Source organism: Salvelinus namaycush, chromosome 39 (assembly GCF_016432855.1).
Source record: "Salvelinus namaycush isolate Seneca chromosome 39, SaNama_1.0, whole genome shotgun sequence".
Taxonomy (NCBI): Eukaryota; Metazoa; Chordata; class Actinopteri; order Salmoniformes; family Salmonidae; genus Salvelinus; species Salvelinus namaycush.
Window position 1 is genome coordinate 211,862 of NC_052345.1, and position 24,961 is coordinate 236,822.

The 24,961-nt window shown below is 42.3% G+C and overlaps 1 protein-coding gene across 1 annotated transcript in view; it reads left to right on the forward strand.

Moving 5' to 3' along the window:
• The window catches only part of LOC120032429 (CMRF35-like molecule 2), a gene marked incomplete at its 3' end in the record, with an annotated part of 26,673 nt that extends 1,712 nt beyond the window's left edge, over window positions 1-24,961 (forward strand). Inside the window, exons 4-5 of the mRNA XM_038978534.1 lie at window positions 24,416-24,529; window positions 24,678-24,961. Coding sequence (XP_038834462.1) covers window positions 24,416-24,529; window positions 24,678-24,961 — 398 coding nt within the window. The remainder of the gene's footprint in view (window positions 1-24,415; window positions 24,530-24,677) is intronic.

A 24,961-nucleotide genomic window follows, 5' to 3' on the forward strand; every position in this document is an offset into this window, starting at 1 on the left:
CCCCTGAGATCCAGCCTGTCTCCACTATGATACTGTCAACTTCCCCAGAGATCCAGCCTGTCTCCACTATGCTACTGTCAACTTCCCCGAGATCCAGCCTGTCTCCACTATGCTACTGTCAACTTCCCAGAGATCCAGCCTGTCTCCACTATGCTACTGTCAACTTCCCCAGAGATCCAGCCTGTCTCCACTTGCTACTGTCAACTTCCCCAGAGATCCAGCCTGTCTCCACTATACTACTGTCAACTTCCCCAGAGATCCAGCCTGTCTCCACTATATACTGTCAACTTCCCCCGAGATCCAGCCTGTTCCACTGTTCTACTGTCAACTCCCCAGAGATCCAGCCTTGTCCACTATACTACTGTCAACTTCCCCAGAGATCCAGCCTGTCTCCACTATGCTACTGTCAACTTCCCCAGAGATCCAGCCTGTCTCCACTTGCTACTGTCAACTTCCCCAGAGATCAGCCTGTCCCATTATGCTACTGTCAACTTCCCCAGAGATCCAGCCTGTCTCCACTATGCTACTGTCAACTTCCCAGAGATCCAGCCTGTCTCCATATGCTACTGTCAACTTCCCCAGAGATCCAGCCTGTCTCCACTATGTACTGTCAACTTCCCCAGAGATCCAGCCTGTCTCCACTATGCTCTGTCAACTTCCCCAGAGATCCAGCCTGTCTCCACTATGCTACTGTCAACTTCCCAGAGATCCAGCCTGTCTCCACTATGCTACTGTCAACTTCCCCTGAGATCCAGCCTGTGTCCACTATGATACTGTCAACTTCCCCAGAGATCCAGCCTGTCTCCACTATGCTACTGTCAACTTCCCCAGAGATCCAGCCTGTCTCCACTATGCTACTGTCAACTTCCCCAGAGATCCAGCCTGTCCCACTATGCTACTGTCAACTTCCCAGGAATCCAGCCTGTCTCTCACTGTGCTACTGTCAACTTCCCAGAGATCCAGCCTGTCTCCACTATACTACTGTCAACTCCCAGAGATCCAGCCTGTCTCCACTATACTACTGTCAACTTCCAGAGATCCAGCCTGTTCTTCACTATGCTACTGTCAGCTTCCCCAGAGATCCAGCCTGTCTCCAGTATGCTACTGTCAACTTCCCCAGAGATCCAGCCTGTCTCCACTAAACTACTGTCAACTTCCCCAGAGATCCAGCCTGTTCCACTATACTACTGTCAACTTCCCCAGAGATCCAGCCTGTCTCCACTATGCTACTGTCAACTTCCCCAGAGATCAAGCCTGTGCCCACTATGCTACTGTCAAACTTCCCAGAGATCCAGCCTGTCCCACTATGCTTACTGTCCACTTCCCCAGAGATCCAGCCTGTCTCCAATTTGCTGCTGTCAACTTCCCCAGAGATCCAGCCTGTCTCCACTATGCTACTGTCAACTTCCCTAGAGATCCAGCCTGTCTCCACTATGCTACTGTCAACTTCCCCTGAGATCCAGCCTGTCTCCAGTATGCTACTGTCAACTTCCCCAGAGATCCAGCCTGTCTCCAGTATGCTACTGTCAACTTCCCCTGAGATCCAGCCTGTCTCCACTATGATACTGTCAACTTCCCCAGAGATCCAGCCTGTCTCCACTATGCTACTGTCAACTTCCCCAGAGATCCAGCCTGTCTCCTCTATGCTACTGTCAACTTCTCCAGAGATCCAGCCTGTCTCCAGTATGCTACTGTCAACTTCCCCTGAGATCCAGCCTGTCTCCACTATGCTACTGTCAACTTCCCCAGAGATCCAGCCTGTCTCCACTATACTACTGTCAACTTCCCTAGAGATCCAGCCTGTCTCCAGTATACTACTGTCAACTTACCCAGAGATCCAGGCTGTCTCCACTATACTACTGTCAACATCCCCAGAGAAACAGCCTGTCTCCTGTATACTACTGTCAACATCCCCAGAGATCCTGCCTGTCTCCACTATACTACTGTCAACTTCCCTAGAGATCCAGCCTGTCTCCACTATACTACTGTCAACTTCCCCTAGAGATCCAGCATGTCTCCACTATACTACTGTCAACATCCTCAGAGATCCAGCCTGACTCCACTATACTACTGTCAACATCCCTAGAGATCCAGCCTGTCTCCACTATGCTACTGTCAACTTCTCCAGAGATCCAGCCTGTCTCCAGTATGCTACTGTCAACTTCCTTAGAGATCAAGCCTGTCTCCACTATGCTACTGTCAACTTCTCCAGAGATCCAGCCTGTCTCCAGTATGCTACTGTCAACTTCCCTAGAGATCCAGCCTGTCTCCAGTATGCTACTGTCAACTTCACCAGAGATCCAGCCTGTCTCCACTATACTACTGTCAACTTCCCCAGAGATCAAGCCTGTGTCCACTATGCTACTGTCAACTTCCCCAGAGATCCAGCCTGTCTCCAGTATGCTACTGTCAACTTCCCCAGAGATCCAGCCTGTCTCCACTATGCTACTGTCAACTTCCCCAGAGATCCAGCCTGTCTCCAGTATGCTACTGTCAACTTCCCCCAGAGATCCAGCCTGTCTCCACTATACTACTGTCAACTTCCCCAGAGATCCAGCCTGCCTCCACTATACTACTGTCAACTTCCCCAGAGATCCAGCCTGTCTCCACTATGCTACTGTCAACTTCCCCAGAGATCCAGCCTGTCTCCACTATGCTACTGTCAACTTCCCCAGAGATCCAGCCTGTCTCCACTATGCTACTGTCAACTTCCCCAGAGATCCAGCCTGTCTCCACTGTGCTACTGTCAACTTCCCCAGAGATCCAGCCTGTCTCCACTATACTACTGTCAACTTCCCCAGAGATCCAGCCTGTCTCCACTATACTACTGTCAACTTCCCAGAGATCCAGCCTGTTTTCACTATGCTACTGTCAGCTTCCCCAGAGATCCAGCCTGTCTCCAGTATGCTACTGTCAACTTCCCCCAGAGATCCAGCCTGTCTCCACTATACTACTGTCAACTTCCCCAGAGATCCAGCCTGTCTCCACTATACTACTGTCAACTTCCCCAGAGATCCAGCCTGTCTCCACTATGCTACTGTCAACTTCCCCAGAGATCCAGCCTGTCTCCACTATGCTACTGTCAACTTCCCCAGAGATCAAGCCTGTGCCCACTATGCTACTGTCAACTTCCCCAGAGATCCAGCCTGTCTCCACTATGCTACTGTCAACTTCCCCAGAGATCCAGCCTGTCTCCAATTTGCTGCTGTCAACTTCCCCAGAGATCCAGCCTGTCTCCACTATGCTACTGTCAACTTCCCTAGAGATCCAGCCTGTCTCCACTATGCTACTGTCAACTTCCCCTGAGATCCAGCCTGTCTCCAGTATGCTACTGTCAACTTCCCCAGAGATCCAGCCTGTCTCCAGTATGCTACTGTCAACTTCCCCTGAGATCCAGCCTGTCTCCACTATGATACTGTCAACTTCCCCAGAGATCCAGCCTGTCTCCACTATGCTACTGTCAACTTCCCCAGAGATCCAGCCTGTCTCCACTATGCTACTGTCAACTTCTCCAGAGATCCAGCCTGTCTCCACTATGCTACTGTCAACTTCCCCAGAGATCCAGCCTGTCTCCACTGTGCTACTGTCAACTTCCCCAGAGATCCAGCCTGTCTCCACTATACTACTGTCAACTTCCCCAGAGATCCAGCCTGTCTCCAGTATGCTACTGTCAACTTCCCCAGAGATCCAGCCTGTCTCCACTACGCTACTGTCAACTTCCCCAGAGATCCAACCTGTCTCAACTATGCTACTGTCAACTTCCCCAGAGATCCAGCCTGTCTCCACTATGCTACTGTCAACTTCCCCAGAGATCCAGCCTGTCTCCACTATGCTACAGTTTTTTACTCCACTTGACTGTCGTGACTTGACTTTCATTAATCTGATGAATGTTTTGCTGAAATCCACTAACTATGTTTAATTGTTACCCAATTAAATTAATCATGAAACAATTAACTCATTAAGATTTGGGGCACCACGGAATAAGTTGTTTAATGAGTTATCATCTCCCAAAAACTCTAGAAGCTATATAAGATATATATCAATAACAGTCACTTATTAATTATTACCTCATATCAGTCTCATTCTGAACAGTCACTTATTATTTATTACCTCATATCAGTCTCATTCTGAACAGTCACTTATTCATTATTACCTGATATCAGTCTCATTCTGAACAGTCACTTATTAATCATTACCTCATATCAGTCTCATTCTGAACAGTCACTTATTAATCATTACCTCATATCAGTCTCATTCTGAACAGTCACTTATTAATCATTACCTCATATCAATTCTCTTTCTGAACAGTCACTTATTAATTATTAACTCATATCAATTCTCATCTGAACAGTCACTTATTAATTATTACCTCATATCAGTCTCATTCTGAACAGTCACTTATTAATCATTACCTCATATCAATTCTTTCTGAACAGTCGTAACCTTCTTGGATCTGCAAGAACCCCAACCTTGATCATTATTCAGTACTATACAATTTACTAACAATTACTAACTAACTAAATAATAACAGAACACACACATACTTGCATGAGACAAAAATCCCTAGTGGACTAACAAGATATGACGGCTTGAAATGGACACTTATCATGGTCACATTCCATAACCATTCTCCCATTAATTGCATACTTTGCACACGAACCACCGCCCATTCGGTATAAGAAATAATGAATGTATTTACGTGTTGAATGCTGTTCTTCGTTTATCTCGGTCGGAAATAAGCCTTTTCGGAAAGTTGTTGATCTTCCATCTGTTTGGCTCTGATTGTCCGAAAGGGGTTTCCCTTTCCCGTCTTCTACTGTTGTTCACCTTGGAAGATAACCAGCCATGTCAACAGTGATGAGAGTTGGTGATGAGCATAGCAAGATAGTCCTTTATATTCGTTTTTCTCGATATCTGACTTAAGACAGCTAAGCAGCTGTACCAGTGATTGTCTGAGGTGAGCTTCTCGCCTCTTCCTCCTTGTGTTGGCACTCAGGATTCGGACCAAGATGGACATGAGCTGCAGCTCTTCGTCTCTCTGGTCTATAGGAAGGTGAGTTTATCTTCTTCACCTCGTGTTGAGGTTAAGTTCTAACCGTTTCCATGGTCTCACGTCTTTCTGGTCTAAAGATTGATTTTTCAGGGTTCAGCTCCTGACCACTTTACACGCCAGCAGCAACACAGAAATGTTCTGGTCTGATATGTTAATTCTTAGCCAATCCTTTATATACTCTGGTAAAAATGGGGTGTTACCCTCATGCTGAAACGCTCTCTGAGGTCCCTCGGGCGTGGCTACTTACTGGGCAATGTATCATCCAAACTATGTACTCGTTAGAAAATTTGAATCAAATTCTTAACAAAAATATTATCTTCATTTTACAGTGTCTATTGGATGGAACCTTGACATATACATTCTACATTCTAAGTAGTCCTCCCCTCACCAGCCTCCACTGGTGCTGTCAGTAAACTCAGTACCTGTCACTCTGTACCTGTCTCATCAGCATGTACCATTGGCATTAGACGCACAGAGCTGAGATTGAGGGATAGATGGAGGGAGAGAGAGATGGAGGGAGAGAGAGATGGAGGGAGACTGCCCTCCAGTGGCAGAATAACTCTGTTTCTCTCCTGTGTAGACAGCCTCCAGTGGCAGAATAACTCTGTTTCTCTCCTGTGTTTGAATGTGTTTCTGTGCTATGATCCATAGAGGACTCTCTTTCTTTCTCTCACCCTCCCTCTCTCTCTCTCTCCCTCTCTCTCTCTACTGTGTGATGTAGGAACATAGATGTGATTGGTTAAGGAGGAAGAGGGAGGGGCTGTCAGAAATAACATGTGGTAGGAGGGTTTGAACTAGTAGAGAGAGAGAGAGAGATGCAGTAATAGGGAAGTACATAGTTGTACGAGCGCAAAGAGTGAGTTAGAGAGAGGGAGGGGCAGAGAGAGAGAGAGTACATGAAGTACATTAAGTTTGTATTTAAGTTCCTATAAGTAGAGAGAGAACAGAGAGAGTTGTAGACTTAGACACACAGTACTATATCAGGACCAATAGACACCTGGAACAACCTGGAGAGAACACAACATTATATCAGGACCTATAGACACCTGGACCAACCTGGAGAGAACACAGCATTATATCAGGACCTATAGACACCTGGACCAACCTGGAGAGAACACAACATTATATCAGGACCTACAGACACCTGGACCAACCTGGAGAGAACACAACATTATATCAGGACCTATAGACACCTGGACCAACCTGGAGAGAACACAACATTATATCAGGACCTATAGACACCTGGACCAACCTGGAGAGAACACAACATTATATCAGGACCTATAGACACCTGGACCAACCTGGAGAGAACACAGCATTATATCAGGACCTATAGACACCTGGACCAACCTGGAGAGAACACAACATTATATCAGGACCTATAGACACCTGGACCAACCTGTAGAGAACACAACATTATATCAGGACCTATAGACACCTGGACTAACCTCGAACACAACAAGATGAGGATCCTGCTGATAGTCATCCTCCTCTCCTTCATGACAGGTAATAAGCTTGTTATAACTGTCTATAACAATGTAATCACATCCAGTTAGTCTTCTTATAAAGGCTGCTACTACAGATAAGGAAACACTATGGTGTGTGTGTGTGTGTGTGTGTGTGTGTGTGTGTGTGTGTGTGTGTGTTTGTACAGTGTGTATAATTTGAGGATGCCACTGGTGTAGGAATCCTAACTGTAAGTACATTTATCATCTATGCATAGTCACTTTAACTCCACCTACATGTACATATTACCTCAATTAGCCCAGCTCAGATAAGGAAACACGACTAAACTAAGAGGAATATAAAATATATTTTATCTTGTCTGATTGACAGGTTGTTTGAGTTCCTTCAAAGTGACAGGATACTCTGGAGGAACTGTCATCATCTACTGTGATTATTACATCGAACAAAGAAGTAATGAAAAATATTTCTGTAAGGGACCAAAGTGGACTTATAGTTGTGATAAGAAAATAACTACTCTGAGGAAGAACACCTGGGTACACAGTGGTAGATTCTCTCTGTATGACGTCACTGGAGGAAACTACTTCAAGGTGATCATCAGACAACTGACCAGACAAGATGAAGGGACCTACTGGTGTGGAGTGGACAAACCTATTATACCTGACAGTTATACCAAGGTAGAGCTGGATGTGAAGAAGGGTGAGAGACTTTTACTTTAACTTTATAAAATGAATTTAGCTACATATGTTATTACATAATCAGTACCACTAGTCAATGAAGTCAGTCTATATACTAGACTAAGGTTGTGATGTGTGTTCCTATTGACAGATGACTGCTGTGAGATGTCAGTCACAGAGACGGCCTTTCTGGGAGGAGAAGCTACCATCAGATGCAACTATCCAGAGGACCATGAGGACAGCATCAAGTATTTCTGCAAGGAAAGCAATGACTTCAAGGCGTGTGTTTATATGATCGCTGCTCACCAGACAACTGCAAAAGCTCGGCGATTCTCTGTGTCTGTCAACAGCAGAGATACATTCTACACAGTGACCATCAGGGACCTGACTGAAGATGATACTGGGACCTACTGGTGTGGAGTAGAAACCAGCAGGACAGAACAACGTTACATTACACTGATCACACAGGTGAAGCTGCTTGTTAGAAGTGAGTATAAACAAGTCTTCTATTTCTTTAGCATGTGATCCCATGCCAAGAGTTTCAGAGCAAAGCTGTCATAAAGGGTGGCTACTTTGAAGGTCCTAAAATATAAAATATATTTAAAATAAAATTGAACACTTTTTGGGTTTCTACATGATTCCATACGTGTTATCTCATAGTTTTGATGTCTTCGCTATTATTCTACAATGTAGAAAATATTAAAATAAAGAAAAACCCTTTATTTTGACTGGTACTCTACATATAAATATATAATTTCCATGTCGACATTAGTAGATAGGGGAAATCTCTCTCTCTCTCTCTCTCTCTCTCTCTCTCTCTCTCTCTCTCTCTCTCTCTCTCTCTCTCTCTCTCTCTCTCTCTCTCTCTCTCTCTCTCTCTCTCTCTCTCTCTCTTCCTGTCTGTCTTCCTGTCTGTCTTCCTGTCTGTCTCTCTCTCGTCCTCTCTCTCCCCTTTTGTCTCTCTCTCTCTGAGTGATGTGTGTGTGTTGTGTTCCACAGGATCTGTCTCTTCAACACACAGAGTGAGTCCAGACACAGGAAACAACGAAGGGGTCAGTGTATTTTGTTTGTTAGTTTTTGCGACTGATTGATGTCATTGAGTGATGTCATTGAGTGTGCTTGTGAGTGTCAAACTATTCTCTCCTCTTCCTCCTCAGGGTTGTCACGGTGACGTTGATTATGAAGAGATAAAGGAGAGCACCCTACGTTCAGACTGCGACAACCACAATCTACGCCGCCGTCAACTTACCCACAAGCCACTCTGACTCTCAAACCAAAATTAAATTATATTTGTCACTTGCGCCGAATACAACAGGTGTAGTAGACCTTACTGTGAAATGCTTACTAACATGCCCTTAACTAACAATGCAGTTCAAGAAATAGAATTAATCAAATATTTACTAAATAAACAAAAGTAAAACAATCTATCAAAAAGTAACACAAGAAATGTACATAACAATTACGACGCTGTATACAGGGATACCGGTACCGAGTCAATGTGCGGGGGTACAGGTTAGTCGAGATAATTTGGCAATGTAAATAGTCTGGTGGCCATTTGATAAGTTGTTCAGCAGTCTTATGGCTTGGGGGTAGAAGCTGTTAAGGAGCCTTTTGGACCTAGACGTGGTGCTCCGTTACCTCTTGCCGTGCGGTAGCAGAGAGAAAAGTCTATGACTTGGGTGACTGCAGTCTCTGACAATTTTTTAGGCCTTCCTCTGACACTACATAGTATATAGGTCCTGGGTGTCAGGAAGCTTGGCTCCAGTGATGTACTGGGCCATACGCACAACCCTCTGTAAAGCCTTATGGTCGGATGCCGAGCAATTGCGAATTGGAGTGGGTCTAGGGTTTCTGGCATGATGTTGTTGATGTGAGCCATGACCAGACTATCAAAGCAGTTCATGGCTACTGACGTGAGTGTTATGGGGCGGTAATAATTTAGGCAGGTTACCTTCGCTTTCTTGGGCACAAGGACTATGGTGGTCTGTTTGAAACATGTAGGTATTACAGACTCAGATAGGGAGAGGTTGAAAATATCAATGAAGACAATTGCCAGGTTTTCCGTACATGCATTGAGTGCATGCCCTGGTAATACGTCTGGCCCACAGCTTTGTGAACGTTGACCTGTTTAAAGGTCTTGCTCACATTGGCTACGGAGAGCGTGATCACACAGTAGTCCGGAACAGCTGGTGCTCTCATTCATGCTTCAGTATTGCTTGCCTCAAAGCGAGCATAAAAGGCATTTAGGCCTTCTGGTAGGCTCGCGTCACTGGGCAGTTCGTGGCTGGGTTTCCCTTTGTAGTCTTTAATAGTTTTCAAGTCATGCCACATCCGACGAGCATCAGAGCCGATGTAGTAGGATTCATTCGTTGTCCTGTATTGATGCTTTGCTTGTTTGATGGTTCGTCTGAGGGCGTAGCGGGATGTCTTATAAGCGTCTGGATTAGTGTCCTTGAAAGCGGCAGCTCTAGGTACGGATGCTGCCTGTATCCATGGCTTCTGGTTTGGAAATGTATATACTGTCACTGTGGGGACGACGTCGTCGATGCACTTGATATAGCTGGTGACTGAGGTGGTATACTCCTCAATGCCATTGGATGAATCCAGGAACATATTCCAGTCTGTGCTAGCAAAACAGTCCTGTAGCATAGCATCAGCGTCATCTGACCACTTCCATATTGAGAGAGTCACTGGTACTTCCTGATTCAGTTTTCGCTTGTTAGCAGGAATCAGGAGGATAGAATTAAGGTCAGATTTGCCAAATAGAGGGTGAGGGAGAGCTTTGTATGTGTCTCTGTGTGTGGAGTAAAGGTGGGCTAGAGTTTTTTCCCTCTGGTTGCACATTTAAGTTCGCCTGCATTAAAGTCCCCGGCAACTAGGAGCGCCTACTTCTGGATGAGCATATTCTTGTTTACTTATGGCCTTATACAGCTCGTTGAGCTGTGGTGGCACATAGGTGGTGGTACATGGTGGTACATAGACGGCTAGAAATAATATAGATGAGAACTCTCTTGGTAGATAGTATGGTCTACAGCCTATCATGAGGTTTTCTTCCTCAGGCGAGCAATACCTTGAGACTTTTTTAATATTAGACATTGCTCCCCAGCAGTTATTGACAAATAGACACACACCCCTGTCCCTCGTCTTACCAGACGTAGCTGCTCTGTCCTGCCGAAACACGAAAAGCCATACAGAGGTTAGTGGTGGTTTACCTATTCGCCCGCAAATTCTCACAAGGCACTCCACCCTCCTCCCCCTTTTCTCTGTCTTTTCTTCACGCGTATGAAGGCGGGGGATTTGGACCTGGTCTCGACAAAGCAGTATAACCTTCGCGTCGGACTCATTAAAAAATATTTGTCCAGTTTGAGGTGAGTAATCGCGGTTCTGATGACCAGAAGCTCTTTTCAGTCATAAGAGATGGTAGATGCAACATTATGTACAAAATAAGTTACAAACAATGCGAAAAATAAACAAAATAGCACAGTTGGTTAGGCGCCCATAAAATGGCAGCCATCCCCTCCGGCACCATTATATTTCACACTACGCCAGCGTCAACTTCCACAAGAACTCCAGCTGCCCCAACGAAGCCAGTCACCATCACTAAAGAGGGCACTTCTTTCTGTGACTATTCTACTGTGAACTTTGGTTAAAGTCCCACCTACTCTACTGTCAATCATCCACACAGCTGATCTGAGGCTCCTCCCATCTACTACACAATCAGCAAACCCAGAGACACTTGAGTCACTGGCGACCAATCACAAAAGACATACACACACTGGCAAACCCAGGCCTTTCTCAATTAGATATGCTCTACTTCTGCGTCCTCTCTCCTCCGTCCTCTCTCCTCTATCCTCTCTCGCCTCCTTTTGAAAATGGCAAAGAGAGGGCACGTGGCAAGGATGGTGAATGTGGATGAAAATAAGCTTCTCCGCTTGCCCATGAGGCAAATTACGTTTTCCTGATGGGTGGATTCCAAAATAAATGTGTAAAGTGATTAAAATGAATTAATAAGCTAGATGTGCAAGACATTGTATCGATAAAAGGATAAGTAGCATATTGTTTTTAAATGTGTGAATGTTTTCTCCTCCAACAATATAACAGCTGATTCAAATGGGGATATCAAAACTTTTCCGTAGTACGATACGCTTGTGTTTATTCAGGGGAGGACCGTGTTCTGTTTGCCTACTAACATATTGTGACATTCCTCAGCCACTTATCTGTTAAACGTTCACAGAGGAGAGAGAACGGAGGAGAGAGAAGGGAGGAGAGAGGAGAGAGAACGGAGGAGAGAGGACGGAGGAGAGAGAACGGAGGAGAGAGGAGAGAGGACGGAGGAGAGAGAACGGAGGAGAGAGGAGGGAGGACGGAGGAGAGAGAACGGAGGAGAGAGAACGGAGGAGAGAGAACGGAGGAGAGAGAACGGAGGAGAGAGAACGGAGGAGAGAGGACGGAGGACTTTTGTCCAAACGAGAAACGGCCCCGGAGACACCTGAGTCACTGGCAATCAGGCCATACACACACTGGAGATCAATCACAACGGCCATACACACACTGGAGATCAATCACAACGGCCATACACACACTGGAGATCAATCACAACGGCCATACACACACTGGAGATCAATCACAACGGCCATACACACACTGGAGATCAATCACAACGGCCATACACACACTGGAGATCAATCACAACGGCCATACACACACTGGAGATCAATCACAACGGCCATACACACACTGGAGATCAATCACAACGGCCATACACACACTGGAGATCAATCACAACGGCCATACACACACTGGAGATCAATCACAACGGCCATACACACACTGGAGATCAATCACAACGGCCATACACACACTGGAGATCAATCACAACGGCCATACACACACTGGAGATCAATCACAACGGCCATACACACACTGGAGATCAATCACAACGGCCATACACACACTGGAGATCAATCACAACGGCCATACTGACGACCAATCAAAAGGGACATATGTTAACTATATGCTCTGACCTCTATTTGTAGCTAATCTTTTTTTTCTCCCTCATGGTCTCTCTCTTCCTGTCTCATTCTCTGTCCCAGCAAAACGGTTGTGTCTTGCCCCCAACACTTTCTCTTTCTTAACTTTGCTCTTTTCTGTCATTCTCTGTCTGTATTGCTCTCTCTCGCTCGCATGCTCTCTCTCGCTCGCTTGCTTTCTCTCTCGCTGTCTTCCCCCCTCTCTTTCTTTCTTTCCCTTTCTCTCTCTCCCTCTCTCTCTCTTTCTCCTCGCTTTCTCCTCCTTCTCGCTCTCCTTTCCTCTCCTCTCCTCTCCTTCTCCGTCTCCTGCACACACCCAGACAGTAGCTGGCCTTGTTTCCTACTTCTTCACAGCTGATGCTCAAACCGACTAGCCAAAACATTAATCCCAACGTTAACCAAAACCTTAACACTGAACCTAAACCTTACCCCTAAGCTTAACCAAACCCTTAACACCTTCTTTGGGCTGCAAGCCCGAAGTCGGGCACAATATGACAACAGCCACTTCAAGTGCAGGGCGCGAAATTCAAAATATATTTTTTAGAAATATTTAACTTTCACACATTAACAAGTCCAATACAGCAAATGAAAGATAAACATCTTGTGAATCCAGCCAACATGTCCGATTTTTAAAATGTTTTACAGCGAAAACACCACGTATATTTATGTTAGCTCACCACCAAATACAAAAAAGCACAGACATTTTTCACAGCACAGGTGGCTTGCACAAAACCAACCAAACTAACCAAGAACCAACCAAACTAACCAAGAAACAACTTCATCAGATGACAGTCTTATAACATGTTATACAATAAATCTATGTTTTGTTCGAAAAATGTGCATATTTGAGGTATAAATCATAGTTTTACATTGCAGCTACAATCGGAAATAGCACCAAAGCAGCTAGAACAATTACAGAGACCAAATTGAAATACCTAAATACTCATCATAAAATATTTATGAAAAATACATGGTGTACAGCAAATGAAAGACAAACATCTTGTGAATCCAGCCAATATTTCCGATTCTTTAAGTGTTTTACAGCGAAAACACAATATAGCATTATATTAGCTTACCACAATAGCCAAAAACACAACCCATTTATCAGCAGCAAAGTTAGCGATCGCAAAAAAACAGCAAAAGATACATAATTTTTCACTAACCTGCACAAACTTCATCAGATGACAGTCCTATAACATCAGGTTATACAATACACTTATGTTTTGTTCGAAAATGTGCATATTTAGAGCTGAAATCCGTGGTTATACATTGTGAAAACGTAGCAAATATTTTCCAGAATCTCCGGATATATTTTTGACACTCACCTATTCTGACCAAATAACTAATCATAAACGTTACTAAAAAATACTTGTTGTACAGCAAATGATAGATACACTAGTTCTTAATGCAATCGCCGTGTTAGAATTCTAAAAATAACTTTAGTACGACATGCAGCTTACGTTATAGCGAGACAGCGCCAAAAATCAAGGCGTAAAACACAACAACACATTTTCGACAGAAATAGGAAATAACATCATAAATGGGTCCTACTTCTGTTGAGCTTCCATCAGAATCTTGTACAAGTGGTCCTTTGTCCAGAACAATCGTTGTTTGGATTTAGAATGTCCTTTTTCCCTCTCGAATTAGCAAGCAAAACTTGCCAAGTGGCGCGAAGCTGTCCATCGTCAACAAACGCAGAGAACGGAACACGCCAAAACTCCCGAAAAAATTTCAATAATCTGATTAAACTATATTGAAAAAACATACTTTACGATGATATTGTCACATTTATCAAATAAAATCAAAGCCGGAGATATTAGCCATCTATAACAAAAGCTTTTCAGAAGCCAATGCGGAAGTCCTTTCCGCGTCTTCCTGAACAAAGGAAATTGGGGTCCTTCGGAAATGAAATTTCAGTTTCTCATCAGGCGTGTCCTCATAGCCTTTTCCATGCTGACACAGTCACTTAGCTACTTCCTGTTATTTCAGTGACAGTGAGTGACCATGTTTTGCAATTATGAAATGCCCATTGTCCTGCTGGAAGGTGAACCTCCGTCCCAGTCCCATATCTCTGGAAGACTGTAACAGGTTTCCCTCAAGAATTTCCCTGAATTTAGCGCACTCCATCATTCCTTCAAGTCCATGCCGATGGAAAAACATCCCCACACCATAATGCTGCCACCACCATGCTTCACTCTGGGGCTGGTATTCTCGGGGTGATGAGAGGTGGTGGGTTTGCGCCAGACATAGCGTTTTCCTTGATGGCCAAAAAGCTCAATTTTAGTCTCATCTGACCAGAGTACCTTCTTCCATATGTTTGGGGAGTCTCCCACATGCTTTTTGGTGACACCAAACGTGTTCGCTTATTTTTTTCCTGTAAGCAATGGCTTTTTTCTGGCCACTCTTCCGTAAAGCCCAGCTCTGTGGAGTGTACGGCTTAAAGTGGTCCAATGGACAGATACTCCAATCTCTGCTGTGGAGGTTTGCAGCTCCTTCAGGGTTATTGTCAGGGTAGGTTCCTTGTCCCTTGTCAATCTTTGGCTTATTGGTGAAATCAACAGTCAGACAATATCTTCTTTAAGTAAATCAATCAAACCTTTATTTAATGCAATTGCAGACAGAAGTTGACAATGGAAACACAGCATGTATGTTTCAGAGTAAGTTCTGCAGCCCACCTAAGGGCGCAGCTGATTATATACATGTGGTCACTCTCTAGTGGTATGATCACCTACGTCAATGTATGTGTGTATCAATAAGCTGAGGTTACCTTATAAGGCAACCTAGTACAGTAGCTTCTCTGAATTTATTAGCATTGTCCACTGTCACACAAGATCAAAATGTCAACACCAGACAGTGGTTACTTCTCTTTATCTAGTTTCGGTTTGACTCAGACCTAGCCTGCAAGCACACTCTGTCGGGGCATAACCACAAAGACTAATATAGATGGCTTGTGCAACGTATAGTGGCAGAGTTTAGACACATAGCAACAGTATCTATTATAAGGCCTGCAGCAAAACATACGAATCTTAAGGTCCCCTTAATCAATAATGGGGAGGGTCTTTGTGACCCACCCCCTACATTATCTTTGGTCTCTTTGTTGCCTCTCTGACTAATGCCCTCCTTGCCTGGTCTGTGAGTTTGGTGGTCGGCCCTCTCTTGACAGGTTTGTTGTGGTGCCATATTCTTTAATAATGGATTTAGTGGTGCTCTGTGGGGATGTTCAAAGTTTCAGATATTTTTTTTATAACCCAACCCTGATCTGTACTTCTCTACAACTTTGTCCATGACCTGTTTGGAGAGCTCCTTGGTCTTCATGGTGCCGCTTGCTTGGTGGTGCTTAGTGGTGTTGCAGACTCTGGGGCCTTTCAGAACAGGTGTATATATACTGAGATCATGTGACAGATCATGTGACACTAAGATTGCACACAGGTGGACTTTATTTAACTAATTATGTGACTTCTGAAGGTAATTGGTTGCACCAGATCTTATTGAGGGGCTTCAAAGCAAAGGGGGAAAATACATATGCACTTTCTGATTAGAATTTTTTAGAATTTTTTGAAACAAGTAATTTTTTTCAATTCACTTCACCAATTTCAACGATTTTGTGTGTGGCCATTACATGAAATCCAAATAAAAATCCATTCAAATTACAGGTTGTAATGCAACAAAATAGGAAAAATGCCAAAAGAGATGAATACTTTTGCAAGGCACTGTAAATGTCCTGAAAAGTGGACGGCAGACAGGAGGAGGCGAGATTAGCCAATGAGAGAGCAGATATGCATGTGAACAACAGGCAACACCAATATAACATGTTTTTTTCTCAAAGCCACTGTTGTCCACTTACAGTATATCAGTATAATCTTAACAACCTAAACCTTCCGAAAACGTTCATTCGATCAAATAAGCCTCAATTTCCTGTTGACCAGGAAGTTCTAACTCACAACCATCCACCCCGTCCACACACCCTACTTTTGTTTTTGCCTTAAGTAACCATATTGAACTGTTACTATCAGACCTCAATACATGAATACACACCCCATATTGAACTGTTACTATCAGACCTCAATACATTAATACACAGCCCATATTGAACTGTTACTATCAGACCTCAATACATTAATACACACCTCATATTGAACTGTTACTATCAGACCTCAATAAATTAATACACACCACATATTGAACTGTTACTATCAGACCTCAATAAATTAATACACACCACATATTGAACTGTTACTATCAGACCTCAATACATTAATACACAGACCCTATTGAACGGTTACTATTAGACCTCAATACATTAATACACACCCCATATTGAACTGTTACTATCAGACCTCAATACATTAATACACACCCCATATTGAACTGTTACTATCAGACCTCAATACATGAATACACACCCCATATTGAACTGTTACTATCAGACCTCAATACATGAATACACACCCCATATTGAACTGTTACTATCAGACCTCAATACATTAATACACACCCCATATTGAACTGTTACTATTAGAACATATTACATTAATACACAGCCCCTATTGAACGGTTACTATTAGACCTCAATACATTAATACACACCCCATATTGAACTGTTACTATCAGACCTCAATACATTAATACACACCCCATATTGAACTGTTACTATCAGACCTCAATACATGAATACACACCCCATATTGAACTGTTACTATCAGACCTCAATACATGAATACACACCCCATATTGAACTGTTACTATCAGACCTCAATACATTAATACACAGCCCATATTGAACTGTTACTATCAGACCTCAATAAATTAATACACACCACATATTGAACTGTTACTATCAGACCTCAATACATTAATACACAGCCCATATTGAACTGTTACTATCAGACCTCAATACATTAATACACACCTCATATTGAACTGTTACTATCAGACCTCAATAAATTAATACACACCACATATTGAACTGTTACTATCAGACCTCAATAAATTAATACACACCACATATTGAACTGTTACTATCAGACCTCAATACATTAATACACAGACCCTATTGAACGGTTACTATTACACCTCAATACATTAATACACACCCCATATTGAACTGTTACTATCAGACCTCAATACATTAATACACACCCCATATTGAACTGTTACTATCAGACCTCAATACATGAATACACACCCCATATTGAACTGTTACTATCAGACCTCAATACATGAATACACACCCCATATTGAACTGTTACTATCAGACCTCAATACATTAATACACACCCCATATTGAACTGTTACTATTAGAACATATTACATTAATACACAGCCCCTATTGAACGGTTACTATTAGACCTCAATACATTAATACACACCCCATATTGAACTGTTACTATCAGACCTCAATACATTAATACACACCCCATATTGAACTGTTACTATCAGACCTCAATACATGAATACACACCCCATATTGAACTGTTACTATCAGACCTCAATACATGAATACACACCCCATATTGAACTGTTACTATCAGACCTCAATACATTAATACACACCCCATATTGAACTGTTACTATTAGAACATATTACATTAATACACAGCCCCTATTGAACGGTTACTATTAGACCTCAATACATTAATACACACCCCATATTGAACTGTTACTATCAGACCTCAATACATTAATACACACCCCATATTGAACTGTTACTATCAGACCTCAATACATGAATACACACCCCATATTGAACTGTTACTATCAGACCTCAATACATGAATACACACCCCATATTGAACTGTTACTATCAGACCTCAATACATTAATACACAGCCCATATTGAACTGTTACTATCAGACCTCAATAAATTAATACACACCACATATTGAACTGTTACTATCAGACCTCAATACCTTAATACACACCCCATATTGAACTGTTACTATCAGACCTCAATACATTAATACACACCCCATATTGAACTGTTACTATCAGACCTCAATACATTAATACACACCCCATATTGAACTGTTACTATCAGACCTCAATACATTAATACACACCCCATATTGAACTGTTACTATCAGACCTCAATACATTAATACACACCCCATATTGAACTGTTACTATCAGACCTCAATACATTAATACACACCCCATATTGAACTGTTACTATCAGACCTCAATACATTAATACACACCCCATATTGAACTGTTACTATCAGACCTCAATACATGAATACACACCCCATATTGAACTGTTACTATCAGACCTCAATACATGAATACACACCCCATATTGAACTGTTACTATCAGACCTCAATACATTAATACACACCCCATATTGAACTGTTACTATTAGAACATATTACATTAATACACAGCCCCTATTGAACGGTTACTATTAAACCTCAATACATTAATACACACCCCATATTGAACTGTTACTATCAGACCTCAATACATTAATACACACCCCATATTGAACTGTTACTATCAGACCTCAATACATTAATACACACCCCATATTGAACTGTTACTATCAGACCTCAATACATGAATACACACCCCATATTGAACTGTTACTATCAGACCTCAATACATTAATACACACCCCATATTGAACTGTTACTATTAGAACATATTACATTAATACACAGCCCCTATTGAACGGTTACTATTAGACCTCAATACATTAATACACACCCCATATTGAACTGTTACTATCAGACCTCAATACATTAATACACACCCCATATTGAACTGTTACTATCAGACCTCAATACATGAATACACACCCCATATTGAACTGTTACTATCAGACCTCAATACATGAATACACACCCCATATTGAACTGTTACTATCAGACCTCAATACATTAATACACAGCCCATATTGAACTGTTACTATCAGACCTCAATAAATTAATACACACCACATATTGAACTGTTACTATCAGACCTCAATACCTTAATACACACCCCATATTGAACTGTTACTATCAGACCTCAATACATTAATACACACCCCATATTGAACTGTTACTATCAGACCTCAATACATTAATACACACCCCATATTGAACTGTTACTATCAGACCTCAATACATTAATACACACCCCATATTGAACTGTTACTATCAGACCTCAATACATTAATACACACCCCATATTGAACTGTTACTATCAGACCTCAATACATTAATACACACCCCATATTGAACTGTTACTATCAGACCTCAATACATTAATACACACCCCATATTGAACTGTTACTATCAGACCTCAATACATTAATACACACCCCATATTGAACTGTTACTATCAGACCTCAATACATTAATACACACCCCATATTGAACTGTTACTATCAGACCTCAATACATTAATACACACCCCATATTGAACTGTTACTATCAGACCTCAATACCTCAATACAGGGTAGCCTAGTGGTTAGAGCCTTGGGCTAGTAACTGGCAGGTTGCAAGTTCAAATCCCCGAGCTGACAAGGTCTCTCATTCTACCCCTGAACAGAACGACCCACTGTTCCTAGGCCGTCAATGAAAATAAGAATTTGTTCTTAACTGATTTTCCTAGTTAAATAAAGGTAAGAAAATACACATCCCATATTGAACTGTGTTACTCACTGAACACATCACTTAATTATTGGCATGTATGTATCATCTTATGCTACAGTGATCAATACTGTACTTTACTTTTTCATTCAGCAGTAGACCAGTACCACACTTTATTACTAATTAAACAGATCAGGTCTTCATTACAAGTCACATTCAAGGTAATGTTCATATTTTAAACATGTTTCCCTTGATGTTCAGTGTCCAGACATTAGACTAGTACAGAGCTGCCAAGACATTGATGCTGACAGTTTATCAACAACACAATCTGAGGATGTCTGTACATACTATAACTCTGTGTTTCTGTTGTAGCTGTGGTCTGTGTGTTGTCAGGGGTGATTATTAACAGAGCAACAGAAGGAGGAAATGCTCACATTGAGTGTCCTGTCGTGTCTTTGGCGATGCCGGAATAAGTGATATGACATTCTATTCTATAAAATGTTTTCTCTGTAATTAATATTACCTGATTAAGCTAATCATGTAAATGTAATTAACTAGAAAGTCGAGGCACCACGAAAGAGTGTTTATAGAGCTGTTATCTTCCGAATAAACTCTTAAAGACCTAGTAATATTTTACATCAATAGCAGTCAATATTAATCGTCACCTTATTTCAGTCTCATCTGAACATCGTAGAATTCTTGGTTATCTTCAGGAACCCTGGCTAACAAGTTGAATCAGCAATACAAACTTTGGTTCAATTATTTATTTACTAAATACCTAACTAATCACACAGAATAACATATACACAGAATGGATCAATCATTGATTACTAATTATGTCCTACAAGAAAACGTCCCTGAGGGACGGAACCTGTATGACGGCTGGTTACACAAAGAGAGGGGGTTGGGCTTGAAAGAAAGCTCGGGAGGACTGAAGAACAAAGGGAGAAGCTGTGCTATCGTAAATACAGAATCTTATGCATTTTAAATAACCGCCCATTTGGAAAAGGAAAATGCAATAAAAATTTACTCTGAGCTGCGCCTCAATAGGTTGTTTGTAGATGGAAGGCCGTGTTGCCCAACAGAGATCTTCCTGTCCTCGGAAGAATGTCTCTGGTGGTAAACTGAATACTTGGCAGTGCTGTTTGTTAGAAGAGATCCTTCGTCCGTCCTTTCCTAGCCCACGTTTACGGCTGCGGTTGCTAACGCAACGGCTAGGAGGTATCACTTCTTTAGTGAATAAGAGTTCAAAGTTCATACCATTCTCAACCAAAGCTCATGCTGAGGTTGACTTAGTTCTGTAGTTATTATCTGAATCCTTCTGACATCGGACCGTCGCCCTAATGTACCCGGAACAGAAAGTTATATTTTCGAAAAGGGCTTATATCGGGGAGGGAGAGAAGGGTGTGTTTCATAGTTTATAACCAATGTCTCTTCACAGGGGCGGGCCACCGATGGGGCAGAGCTTTAACCTTATGAAAACCCAATTCTCTCATTTGGAAGCTAAAATTACATTTCATCTTTTCACAAATAGTTTCATATTTAAACATTTAAATTGCACAACAATTCCATGTGAATCTGTTAACTATAATGTGTAGACTTGCCAGGATACAGTTTATGTCGTCCTATCATTAATAAGAATGTCTCAGATGACAACCGAACTGACATCATATTCATTAACGCATATTTTCAACTGGTTGGATTACTGAAATATGGTTCCTTTCCCCCCACCTTTTGATGTTCCCCGACTCTTTATGTTTAACAAAGGCTTTTCAAGAGTCCTTCAGTAGAGTCAAGAGAGGAAAGGGAGAAAGGTATTTATGGGGGGGGGGGGGTCATAAACCTTACCCACGGGCCAAGTCCTTATGATCAGGGGTATGAGACTTACCAAGTACCTCTCTAAAGGGATATACAGAGACAGAGCTGTTGTCATCCAAACCCCAAAACATCAGCACCCAGCTCTCTCTCTCTCTCTCTCTCTCTCTCAATCTCGATCTACCCCCAGTCACTAATATTAACCCATGTTATTTAGTCCCTATAACCTGTTCAGTCATTATCTTTAACAGAGAGGTTCTGTATTGAGAGACTAGTAGTTACAGTCATTATCTTTAGTATTGTAACTGTACTCAGAGAGGTGCTGTATTAGAGACTAGTAGTTATAGTCATTATCTTTAGTATTGTAACTACTCAGAGAGGTGCTGTATTGAGAGACTAGTAGTTATAGTCATTATCTTTAGTATTGTAACTACTCAGAGAGGTGCTGTATTGAGAGACTAGTAGTTATAGTCATTATCTTTAGTATTGTAACTACTCAGAGAGGTGCTGTATTGAGAGACTAGTAGTTATAGTCATTATCTTTAGTATTGTAACTGTACTCAGAGAGGTTCTGTATTGAGAGACTAGTAGTTACAGTCATTATCTTTAGTATTGTAACTACTCAGAGAGGTTCTGTATTGAGAGACTAGTATTTATAGTCATTATCTTTAGTATTGTAACTACTCAGAGAGGTGCTGTATTGAAAGACTAGTAGTTACAGTCATTGTAGGTCAAGGTTCACACCACTTCCTCTGAAACACACAGAGTGGGTACTACTTTCAGTCTCAGAAACACACACCCCAAACCACACACGTAAACAAGTAAGCAGGCGCATTCTCTCTCTCTCTCTCTCTCTCTCTCTCTCTCTCTCTCTCTCTCTCTCTCTCTCTCTCTCTCTCTCTCTCTCTCTCTCTCTCTCTCTCTCTCTCTGTGTGTCTCTCTCTGTCTGTCTCTGTCTGTCTGTCTGTCTCTGTCTCTGTCTCTGTCTCTCTCTCTCTCTCTCTCTCTCTCTCTCTCTCTCTCTCTCATTCATTGTTGGAGGGTTTTCACCTTACATATTTGACTCATTATGTTCCAACAGATAGGACCAATGGAACAGTAGGAACAACATCACCACCCACAGACATGACTAGAACACAAGGTAACAACAGCATCACCACCACAGACATGACTAGAACACAAGGTAACAACATCACCACCACAGACATGACTAGAACACAAGGTAACAACAGCATCACCACCACAGACATGACTAGAACACAAGGTAACAACAACATCACCACCACAGACATGACTAGAACACAAGGTAACAACAATACCACCACAGACATGACTAGAACACAAGGTAACAACAGCATCACCACCACAGACATGACTAGAAGACAAGGTAACAACAGCATCACGACCACAGAAATGACTAGAACACAAGGTAACAACAGCATCACCACCACAGAAATGACTAGAACACAAGGTAACAACAATACCACCACAGACATGACTAGAACACAAGGTAACAACAGCATCACCACCACAGACATGACTAGAACACAAGGTAACAACAGCATCACCACCACAGACATGACTAGAACACAAGGTAACAACAGCATCACCACCACAGACATGACTAGAACACAAGGTAACAACAGCATCACCACCACAGACATGACTAGAACACAAGGTAACAACAGCATCACCACCACAGACATGACTAGAACACAAGGTAACAACAGCATCACCACCACAGACATGACTAGAACACAAGGTAACAACAGCTACAAACTACAACTACCGAGCACCATACTGTAAAATGAACTACAACTACCAAGCACCATACTGTAAAATGAACTACAACTACCAAGCATCATATTGCAACATGGTCTTTAAAATATATATATATATTTAACCTTTATTTAACTAGGGAAGTCAGTTCAGAACAAATTCTTATTTACAATGACGGCCTACACCGGCCAATCCCAGCTGGGCCAATTGTGCACCGCAGTATGGGACTCCCAATCACGGCCGGTTGTGATACAGCCTGGAATCAAACCAGGGTGTCTGTAGTGACACATCAAGCACTGAGATGCAGGGCCTTAGACCGCTGTCCCACTCTTATTATAACATGGACTACAACTACCAAGTACAATATATAACATGGATTACAACTACCAAGCACCATACTGTAACATGGACTACAACTACCAAGCACCATACTGTAACATGGACTACAACTACCAAGCACCATACTGTAACATGGACTACAACTACCAAGCACCATACTGTAACATGGACTACAACTACCAGGCACCATACTGGAACATGGACTACGACTACCAAGCACCATACTGTAACATGGACTACAACTACCAGGCACCATACTGTAACATGGACTACGACTACCAAGCACCATATTGTAACATGGACTACGACTACCAAGCACCATACTGTAACATGGACTACAACTACCAAGCACCATACTGTAACATGGACTACAACTACCAAGCACCATACTGTAACATGGACTACGACTACCAAGCATCCTTCCCTCATAAACTACAACTATGAATCTAAAGACACACCACCTTGTGGTAGAAACTAGTCATTACATCTTCCACCTCTAGACAGTGAATAACATAAAACCAGAACAAAAACACATTGACTTTGCCTGATACTTCATATTAGATTGAATAATCTGACTGACTATTGATACCTCATTGACAATTCCTCTCTATGTTCTGCTCTAGGGGATCTGATGTTCTCTGGTGTTGTTCTAGGTGATATGATGTTCTCTGGTGTTGTTCTGGGTGTTCTAGGTGATGTGATGTTCTCTGGTGTTGGTCTGGGTGTTGTTCTACTACTGCTGGGTCTGCTGCTGTTCATGTTCTTTAGACAGAGGAGAGACAGAGACAGGAGACCAACAGGTACACTAGTTATCACACACAATCATTATTTAAAGATTTAACAAATATGTCAAAACATTTGTAAAGGCTTTATAACTAAAAACATTTAATAACAAAACATAAATAAATGATCATCAACAATAAATCATCTGTTTGTTTTCCTCTTCAGCATCTAAACACTCTGCCAGACTGTTGGTGTCTGACTCCATGACAACCAACCAGGATCCAGACACAGGAACCATCACCAACCCCATCTATGCCACAGGAACCAATCATAACCCAGATACAGCCTGTGATATCACCACCATCTATGCCAAGGCAACCAATCCTCATCCAGATGACATCTACTCCAACGTTGGAGGTGGAGAGGCTCCAGACAGTGTGACGTATGCTACTGTCAACTTCCCCAGAGATCCAGCCTGTCTCCACTATGCTACTGTCAACTTCCCCAGA